This window comes from Chamaea fasciata, unplaced genomic scaffold (genome assembly GCF_029207755.1).
Source record: "Chamaea fasciata isolate MVZ Bird 193981 ecotype frontalis unplaced genomic scaffold, bChaFas1.0.hap1 SCAF_16, whole genome shotgun sequence".
Classification (NCBI taxonomy): Eukaryota; Metazoa; Chordata; class Aves; order Passeriformes; family Sylviidae; genus Chamaea; species Chamaea fasciata.
The window spans coordinates 16133324-16143861 of NW_027094101.1; the positions used below are offsets into that span (position 1 = coordinate 16133324).

General features: G+C 45.9%; 1 protein-coding gene across 1 annotated transcript; it reads left to right on the plus strand.

Moving 5' to 3' along the window:
* The first annotated feature begins 1405 nt into the window (after nt 1-1405).
* Nucleotides 1406-10481, plus strand: RNPS1 (RNA binding protein with serine rich domain 1). Its single transcript, XM_066198230.1, has 7 exons — nt 1406-1449; nt 4549-4704; nt 5441-5632; nt 6794-6896; nt 7427-7580; nt 8042-8183; nt 9405-10481. Coding segments are annotated over exons 1-7 (855 nt in total). The 5' UTR covers nt 1406-1447; the 3' UTR covers nt 9511-10481.
* Nucleotides 10482-10538: the final 57 nt, after the last annotated feature.

The following is a 10538-nucleotide window of genomic DNA, read 5'->3' on the forward strand; positions in this document are numbered from 1 at the left end:
GTGCAGACTGGTGGGCATTGGGCTCTGCTCCCAGGGAACAAGGGATGGGACAAGGGGAAATGGCCTCGAGTTGCACCGGGGGTGGTTTCATTTGCATATTAGGGAAATACTCCTCGCAGAATGGATGGTCAGGCATTAGAAGAGGCTGCCCAGGGCAGTGGTAGAATCACCATCTCTGGAAGTGTTAAAAAAAAAAAGAAAAAAGAAAAAAAGAAAAAAAAAAGTACATGTGGCACCTGGTGACATGGTTTAGTGGTGGCCTCGGCAGTGCTGTGGGAATGGCATTGGAATTAGACTCAATGATCTTAGAGGGCTTTCCCAACCTAAATGATTCCATGATTCTAAGCTCATCATGATAGTCTACTAATAGTCCTCATTTGACATAATGCAGTTTCTCATTGAACCCATGTGAACTTTTAGTAGACTACAAAATCGCTTGTGAGAGAAATCTGCCCTTTAACAAGATGTTGTGCGAAGAACAACTTCTTTTTTGCTTTGTTGGGGGGGTTATTTGTTTTGTTTGTTTGTTTTCTGAACCTGTTCCATCGCAGGTTTTATGTAATCATCCTTGGTTTTGCAACAGAACAGAAAATAAGCCTGTTTTTCTTCTTGCCACACATCAGCTTAGACACCTGCCCTGGTCTTGCTCATGTCCTGTGATGGAGGTAGATGGGACATATCCTTGCACTGCATTCAAGAGGTGAATCTTCCATCATTAGGAATTTAACAGACATGCCTGTGGCCATACACTTCAGCTGAGCAGCTCCCCTGCTTCTCAGAAAGGTCTGCCCTTCTAAGGCCCTGCATTAGGGATGGGCTTAAAATACACTTCTGACTTTGTTCCTCTGAAGTCAAAAGTCAGGCAGCCAGTGTGGTCAGAAGTTCAGAAGGTCAGTGCCTGCAGTGGCAAATGTCCTTTTAAATTCACAGCAAACACATTTGGCAGGGAGAAAGAGAAAGGATATCCTTCCCACATTACATGAAATGCCACTGTATAGTGCTCCATCTTAAGTTCTTCATTCTCCTCTCCCCAATCTTGTTGCCGTTGAGAGGGCAAATTCCCTCAGAGTAGCGCCGTCCCTACACCCCCCTCCACCTGAAATCAGCCTTTGTGCCGTGGATCCACAAACCTGCAGCTGAGACAGGGTGGGCCCAGAATTCATGTGTGGAGGCTGCAGCCTGCTGGGTTCTCAAGCTCTTAAAACCCAGAGCTGAAGCCCCAGCTGCTCTTGTCATTACTATTACTATGCAGGGCAGAATTTGCAGGAACTTTTATTTCAGCAGTTAGTGTAGCTGCACCCTTCCCCCCCCGTTCCTGTTCGCTTTAAGCCTTTCCATCCGTCCCGCCCCCGCTCTGACGCCATCACCGCGCGCCCGCGCTGCCCCTTCCCGCCTGCTTGCGTCAATTTCGCGCGACGGGCGGGGAGCGGCGGCGGCGGCGCTGAGGATGTGAGTGCGGGGCGGGGGCTGCGCCATCCGCGTCCATCCGGCCAGGCCGCGGCCCGACCGACCCCTCCGCCGCGCGGAGCGCCGGGGGGAGCGCGCTGGGGCCGCCAAGAGGCGATGGCGGCGCGAGGGTCAGGGATGGGGCCTCGGAGCCGCGGCCTCCCGCCGCCGGAGGTGGGGAGGGCAGGGGAGGGAGGGCCGGGGCGGGGCCGGCCGGGGAGCCGGGCCCGAGTGTCGGCGCTGCCGCGGCCCGGCCGGCGGGAGGAACGTTGTGCGGGCCCGAGGGGCGGGTTGCTGTGCTGATCTCGCGGCCCCCTGCCCCACGGGCGCTGTACCGCACCCACGGCGTGCGGTTCACGCTGCCTCGCCGGCCCCAGAGCCGGGCCGAGCGACCGCAGTGGGCAGAGAAGTGCCGGGCGCCGAACCCTCCTCACATCAGGAATTCTGCCGGTTTGCAGCTGAAGACCTGAAGCAAACTGTCATTAAAGGACTCGACTGTAGCCATACGGGAAGCATGGGGGCGAGTGAGTTTGCTTCCTTTGCTACAGAACTGCTGCTCTAAGTGTGCAGATTCTCTCTATAAAGCACAAGTGTATTTAAGGTTGGACGTTTGGTTTGTGTAGACTGCCCTTACACTTTCTGGTTTGGGGTGGATGCCCCTCAACCAGCTATTTGTTAGAGTGAGAGGTTTTTGATTGTAAGGAAGAAGCATGTCGCTTCGAAATGCAATGTTGTATAGCCTTGTGTGAGGACTGATTTATTCTTTCCACATTTTCTAGTGAATGTTTGAACTTGTGCAGATGAAAATGCTCACAGGGTAGGGTGAGGTGTCCAGCTAAAGTGCGCTTCGCCAGTGGCATTCCTGAGAAAGGAGTAAAACCACTGGTTAGTTTGAGGATTGCTTAAATGCAGCATCATTTGGTCAATGTTCCAAAGCCATGTGTCTGATCTGCCTAGTAAGTGCCTGTCCCGAGGAGCAGTAAGCGGTGAAACCTGAAAGATCACAGCCACGTGGGGGTCAGGCTCTTCTCCTCGGCAGTGGCAACAGGACAAGAGGACACAGTCTTAAGATGCACTGGGGAGGTTTGGATTGGACGTTAGGAAAAATGTCTTCACCGAAAGGGCGATTGGGCTTTGGAAGGGGATGCTCAGGGAGGTTTTGGAGTCACTGGCCCTCTAGGTGTTTATGGAAAGACTGGATGTGGCATTGAGTGCTCTGGTCTAGTTGACATGGTGATGTTGGGTCAGAGGTTGGACTTGATGGTCTCAGAGGTCTGTTCCAATGTTATTGGTTCTGTGTTTCTATTTCCTGCCTCAGCAGCAGGCTGGTCTTTATTGGTGTTTCCTCTTCCCTTCTCCCGGAAGGGGTAAAACCAGATATGACTCTTGGGCACTGACAGATGGTTTTGTGTGCTGATAATATCATGACTCTGACAGTCCACAGCAGGAGGAGCTGTCATGTGTAGGCAGAAATAACCCAAACCTGGCTATGGGATATTTAGAAGAAGAAGAACGGGCTCTGGGATGGCCTAATTGCGGCCTTCCAGTACCTGAAATGAACCTATAAGAAAGATGGAGAAAGATGTTTTACAAGGGCATGGAATGCCAGGACAAGGGAAAATGGCTTCCCACTGACAGAGGGTAGGTTTACCTTAGAGATTTGAAAAAAATTCTTCCCTGTGAGGGTGGTGAGGTCCTGGCCCAAGTTTCTCAGAGAAGCCCCATCCCTTGAAGTGTTCAAGGCCAGGTTGGAGCAACCGGGTGTAGTGGAAGGTGTCCCTGCCCATGGCTGGGGGGTTGGGAAGTGAGGAGCTTTAAAGTTCACACCATCCCAAACCAGTCAGTGATTCTGTGATTTTATGAAAGGAAAATCTTGAGTTTTCTGGTTTTGTGAAACCAGGAACCTGTCTGTTCTGTACCGCCCAGCTGGGCTCATGCAGTGGCTTTCCAAACTGCAGCCCCCTCATGCCTTGCATTGGAGAGGCAAGGTGGACACAGAGCTGGATAGAGATGTCCTAAAGCTGAGTGACATACACAGGTTTGCTTGTCTTGACTCCTTTTGCAACACCCATGGGACAAGTCCATAGACTGCTTTCTTGCTGCCTCTGGTGCAGAGGAGATATTTCCTTTCTCAGCAAGCTTTGCCAGTGGCACATCTGTGGTGTGAATTTCCTGTCTTCCATGCAGAAAAGCCATGGGTGTTTCTTGTTTTCTGCAAGGTGCTGGGTTTGTGAATATTCATTTGTGTTGCTTCTTGCAGTTTTTGTTTATTAGGTAAAACTGTGAAGCTGATAATCAGGAAAGCAAGTTTGGCTGTTCAGAAGTAATCTCTTCCCAGCCATACATTTAATTGCAATTCAGAGAATAAAATAATTGCTTTCCAGAAGCACAGAAGAGCAAGATTGTTAGATGCTGTGAGCTGGAGTTTTTTTCTTGTCCACTGAGTTTGCCTGTGATGCACATGAGGATGGAGATGTTTCCAACATCCTGCATTACTGTGCATATTCAGTGCCACTGCAGATAAGGCTGGCAGCTCCAACACACTTCTGCTCATTCCCTGGTAGTTGAGGCTGTCACACTCCTTTAGAGGTTATTAAAATGTTGGAGGCAGGTTTGTAATGCAGGTTTTAAACAATCCCCATGGAATAATCAAAATGCAACATGTTTATAGATGTTGCGGATTTTGTGATGGATGCAACCCTCACACGGCAAACATCTGGAAGTTCAAATAATGCCCAGCATTTCAGTGCTAAATAGAGAGGTGTTAAATCTGTCTCCTTTCAGATCCTGAGCAAAGAGAGAACTGGTTCTTTGAATTGGGGAGTTAGAAGTGAGATTTGAGATGTGGGGCCCGTTCAGTGCTGCTTTGGATATCTCTGAAGGGGGAAAGGAGTTACCAGGATTGAAAAAGAAGAGTTTGCTAGAAATTTTTCTGAAGTGTCAAGAATTTCTTAATGCTTTAACTCTGCAGTTTCAGTGATCCTGAGTTACATTCAAAGTTCAGTGTTTTGTGTTGCTGTCCAGTTCTTTATTTGGGTTTGGGGCTTTTGTTGTCTGTGTTTTTTTGAATTAAGCAATGCCTTCTGCAATTTGTTGTTGAAGGGCTCCCTCACCAACCAAGCGCAAAGACAGGTCTGAAGAGAAATCAAAGGACCGGTCCAAGGATAAAGCAGCCACCAAGGAATCGGGTGAAAAGGATCGTGGTCGGGACAAGACACGCAAAAGACGCAGTGCTTCCAGTGGGAGCAGCAGTACCAGGTCGGTACTTTTATAGGCGTAACAAATGACAGCATTTTCAGAAATCAGTAGCTTTATTTGCAGTAGTCTTAGGCCTGTTGAAAGCTTGTGTTGTGTTAGTCACTGTGTGATTTTGTCTAACTTAAGAGGGTTTGTGTTTTAGGTATGAATTTCTTTGGCTCTTTGGTGAGCTGTGGAGCCTCAGTCACAGTTACTCTCTCTCTAGTTGTCAGAAGTTTCTCAGCTGGGTATTCCATGTTGGACAATCCCTTTTTCTGACTTAGAGATGGGGCTCTTGAGAGGCGTTTTAAAGGTTTTTATTCTATTTTTAGTCTCATGAGCAGGGTGAGATGGTATAGATGTTACAATTTACACCATCACAATCAGTAACCAAACTATTTCTTAATTACAATACATTATAAACGTTTTTTGGCCTATCAGCTTTTGCCACACAATGCTGCTAATGCTTTAAAGCCAAATATCTAAAAATACCTCATGTGGGTCCTACTGCAGTACATCTTTCATAGTTCTGTTTCTCTAAAATATCTAATCTGTTTGCAAGGTCATCATTTGAAACTTGTTTCTAGTTTAATTTCTCTCTCAATATTGTCTGTCGTATTCCATGGCCCTTCTAAGTCAGCATGTTTTATCTCAGAGCTTGCATAAAAATGCATACTATGTGAGCCTTCTGTTAGGCTTTGAGAATTCTCTACAATCCATTTCCTATGATTCCACTAATTTTTCCTCCTTGAAACAGATCTCGTTCCAGCTCAACTTCTAGCTCAGGGTCCAGCTCCAGCACTGGTTCTAGCAGTGGCTCAAGTTCCTCTTCTGCCTCAAGCCGCTCTGGGAGCTCCAGCACCTCACGCAGTTCCAGTTCCAGCAGCTCTTCTGGATCTCCCAGTCCCTCTCGACGGAGACATGACAACAGGAGACGGTCCCGCTCCAAGTGAGTTTTATTTGTCTTCTAGGAATTGCCAGATGTCAGGTTAATTCCGTGTAGAATACAAGAATGTGATTAGAACAGATTATTCTCTGAAGATCATTTGCTTTCTCCATAACTTAGAGATGTGAATTTTATTAGAATGGGTGCGCTCCATTTCCTTAGAATCCATACATATGGCCTGTAGGAACAGAGAGTAAATCCCTGTGGGAACAGAGATTAAAAACCTAATTTTTAAGAGTTTAAAGATTTTGAATATATTTTTAGAAGTGGTTTTAATCAGTGTTTCCTTAGTAGTATGGGCCTAGATCAGAGGAAAGCTGTTCAGTTCCTGTAAACTACAGCCACAACTAACAGAAAACTCAGGGCTAAAACCACGATACATGTGTATATATGTATATTTATATTCGTATTTATAAAACAATTAAATAGTAAGGAAGGCAGAGGAAGCCCCTGTAAGGGTGACATGGGAATCAAATTATCTTAATGTCTGTACAGTTTTTCCTTTGCGTAAGGTGCTAAAAATCTGCTTAAGGCAGTGTGGGGTTTTTAGTGTATCACTCAGTTTATGGACTTCAACATTAGGAAGGAGCATAAATATAAATTTTCTACATACTGATTTTTTTTTAACTGCAAAGGAATTGTATATGGCTCCATGTAATATTACCCAGCTGATTTAAAATATATATTTTTAACATTTTTGGACCTCTGTAGCGAACAGAAGATACAGAAACACAAATAATTTGCCTGTTCATTTGCCTGGTTGTGATATGCTGTGATGTTTATGGCCTTATTTTGCCTCTTCAGTTGTTGAGGCAAAGGATGGTTTTGTGTTAAGTACTGGGAAATGCTTTAACTACGACCACAACTTCGTAGAAGTGCTTGCTAAATTTTGTGTTTGTTACCCTAGTTGCAGTGAAATTGAAAACTTGCAAAAAAATTTCTCAAGTTTCAAAAGGTTCTAAAGCAAAAGCAGACAAGACAAATGCAAGTCCTGACGTGTCTCTGAGTGGAGCACCCTCACCACCACCCCAGCATTGTTAACTTCTTCAAGACAAAGATGCCCTTCAATAAAAAGAGTATTTTTAATCATGTGATAATGGCTGGCTTTGGTTTTGTCCTGCATGTTCCCTGAAAACTGTAAATTTTTTCTGTTGTCAAAATCAGGTCCAAACCACCCAAGAGAGATGAAAAGGAGCGGAAGAGGCGGAGCCCATCACCCAGACCCACGAAAGTGCACGTTGGAAGGCTCACTAGAAACGTGACCAAGGTAATAATGGCGTGTTCCTCTGTAGTCATGCATTTGTATTCTTCTGTGAGAATGTGTGAGTCGCTCTTTCAAAGCTCTCGGGACTTTTTGGTTACTAGAGAGTTGCCAAGGTGTTGCTGTTGAATATTGTTCCTTTGTGTCACAGTTGATCAGTGAGGAAAATTTTGGTAGGATTTTACTGAGTCAAATACCATGAAGACTTCTGAAGCACTGTAGTGCTTCAGAAGTCTGCCTGTTTTGTCAGTATTCCAGTCCTTATATCCTGCTTTACTAGGAAGAAAACTATAGAATTTGGGACAACATCTGAAATTACCTTGCAGGCATGAAGGAAATCGGGCAGTTTTGATAAAGGATCTGCAGAGAGCTGGGCTGACTTGAGTTTTCTTTGCTGGAATGTAATTTAAAGGTCTTCAGGGGTAAAAGGTTTAGGCTGCTGAAAAAATGATGTGCCGTGGATTTAGTGGTCTGTGCCAGCCAGACCTAGCTGGTGAATGTGCTCTGTGTTAATAAGGCAGTCTCTCTCTCTGCAGGATCACATCATGGAAATTTTTTCCACCTACGGAAAGATTAAAATGATTGACATGCCAGTTGACAGGCTAAACCCACACCTCTCCAAAGGTTATGCATATGTGGAGTTTGAGAACCCAGATGATGCTGAGAAAGCCCTGAAACACATGGATGGAGGTAGGTACTGACATGTAAAGAACCTGGGGGCTTTTAAAAATCTTCAGAGTAGATGAATTTGATCAGAAAATGAGTTAGAGGTGATAGGGATGTCTTTGGTGAACTGCTGTAAAGTACTGTCAGTTTTCAGCCGAAATGGCTTTTGTGAGCTTCAGGACAGATCCAAGAAATCACAGAACTATAAAACTAAATTTTTTTTTCAAAATAGTGAAAAAATTACTTTAAGCTTATATGAAAACTTTTCCAGGTTTACGTCTGAACTGCACTTTGGTGGGATTAGATGAAGAAGTGTAGTGGGTGTGTGGACTTTGTAAGAATAGCTCCTGAGTAGGGTGTGGAGCACTGTGGGCTGATCCCACTTCAGTTGCTTGTGACAAAGCTGTGAGTTGCAGTAATGTGATGTGTATATGTTAGTGTTGAAAAATACTTACTTCTCCCTGTTTCTGTGATTCCCTAAAAAGGCCAGATTGATGGACAGGAGATCACGGCCACAGCTGTGCTGGCACCACGGCCTCGACCACCTCCCAGACGCTTTAGCCCCCCCAGGAGGATGCTGCCACCGCCGCCGATGTGGCGCAGGTCACCGCCTCGCATGAGGAGGAGGTGAGAGCTGGGACAACGCTTTTCTTTCTCAGCAGCAACTTGTTATAGTTGACAGACTTGGCATGGGAACAATCCTGTTGGACTTGACTTTCCCCTGCCAAGTAACAGTAACACATTTTGGGCATCGGTTGAACCTAGGTTGCAGTTCCTGACTCCTTCACTTCAGGGCGCCTGCTCTGGTCTGTGCCCTGAGCAGAGTCTCTAGGTAAGGAAGGTCTCGTCCTTCCAGCCTGTTCCCTGGAGCCCCTTCTGTGTAAAAGGTTTCAAAGTGAAGTGGGAACAGACTGCAGCTTACAGAGCCCTTGTGGCAGGCTGTGCCAGCTTCTTGTTGTTTCAGAAGCCCTTTTACCTCCCTTCCTTATTTCTGAATGGGCTCATGACCAGAAAGCAGTCCTGTGTGAGGTGAGTGGAGTACACTGGTCCGAAGGTGTGATCTGACAGTTGTGCGACTTGGACCTGCCTGATGGTGCTCAGATAGGTTGTTCTGAGTCTTTGGTGTTTACGTGTCTTGAAAATGTCTTACTTGTCAGTAGTAACTTGATTGCTGAACAGCTTTGAGCCACAGGTTTAAAAATGAGCAGTAGTTACTGTGGCGCAAGACCCAGGAGGCTTCTTGGTGCTCCTTTAAACACACCTTTTGCTGAAATCTCACAGATGCAAGTTTACCATTCCCTCCTCCTTTGTTATCTTTCCTACTCCAGCTTTTACTGTCCTGTTAAAGCTCTGTTAGTATTCTGTGCCTGGAACCTCTGTGTCATAGCAGTAGCTATACTGCTATGGCTCTTGGTTGTAGTACTGAAAAGCTTAAAGCTAAACTGCTTCTTGAGTAAGCTTCCTCTAAGGAGCTTCATTGTAATTTGAAAGGATTTGGATAAATCCTTCCCCTGAATATCACTCTTTCAGGAGTCAAGGACTTCAGGTGAAAGAGGATCTGATGTGGGATCTAAGCTCATTTTCCTTGAGGAAAAAGATGAGTTTCTTGTCTATTGTTCGGGTGTTAATATTTTTTTCCAGTTCCTTAGGCAGAGGGAGGATAGCCAGAATCTTCCTGCTATGTTCTTTCTGGAGCTGTCTCTTTTGCTCAAGCTCTTTTCCCACGATGTGTGAGGGATTTTGGCAGGAGGCAGAGAAGTGTTTTTAAAAAGCTGGTAGCTGAGCTGACCAGTTACTCGAACCTGTTACTTGTCTCCTAACGGGAACTTTCTACTCCTTCCCTGCCAGGTCCCGGTCTCCTCGGCGTAGGTCCCCTGTTCGCCGGCGATCCCGATCCAGGTCTCCCGGACGAAGGCGCCATCGCAGCCGCTCCAGCTCAAACTCCTCAAGATAAAGCAAAAGGACTGGACAGCTTTTTACTTTTTAACTTAAATCCCATCAGATGGAATATTGTACCTTTTTTTTATGAGTCTGGGTGAGGAGGAGTGAGAGAATCCTGGCAGCAAAGGCAACATAAGAAGAGAGACCATCAGTTCCTGGCCAGTAACTTTTACTGTGAGGCTTTTGGATTCCTGGTATTGAATTGAAATTATTTTAAAATAGCTTTGATTTTAAAGGCTGCAAAATCATCTTTTCCAGATAGAGGAAGGGAAAGATGTTTCAGCCTCTCTTTCTCCAGTTAGCACCTGCTGCTTGGTGATTATAAATGCTTAGCACACTGTACAGAGCAGCATGTAAATCTTGAGCTAGTTCAGAACCCCAGTGAGTAAGACAGTGAGCTACATACCTTGATCTCCAGGTGCCAGCACAGGACTTTTCAGGGCAGCTGGAGCTCAGATCTGTCTGAGACTTAATTCAATGCAGAATTGTTGCTTTATTCCAGTTCCCCTGGATGGTTAGTTTCTGCATAGTAAGCTCTTCCTTAATGCTTACACCAGGCAATCACCACAGAAACAATGGTCCAGCCCAGTGAACATGGCACTATAGAGAAGAAGCTGGAAATCTTAAGAAATGTTCTGTAGCTGCCCCCTTAAGTGATTTCTTTCACCTTTTTGTTGACAGTGTTGGTAAAAATTTCCTAGCATACCACAGTGACACAGTGTGAGTGCTTTTACAAATTCCCAAATGAGCGACTGAGCACCAAACTCTTGGAAACTGCAAAGCAGAGAGGGAGTCTTGAAGCCACGATGCTGGCTGGATTAACTAGGGTTCACACAGGGAAAGTCAAAGAATTTACCACCTGTTGTACAGTCGATACTATACAGATTTTTTGTTTTGTTTTGTATAACTTTGTATCCTTTTGGGCCATGTTGTGTTCGTACTTGTGTAGGACAAGCAGTTACTGAATAAAGCAGTAGGGTTGTAGCGGCTGTGCTGCCTCGCTGCGTCGCGGCGCGCAGGGTGGGCCCGTGGGGAAAGCGC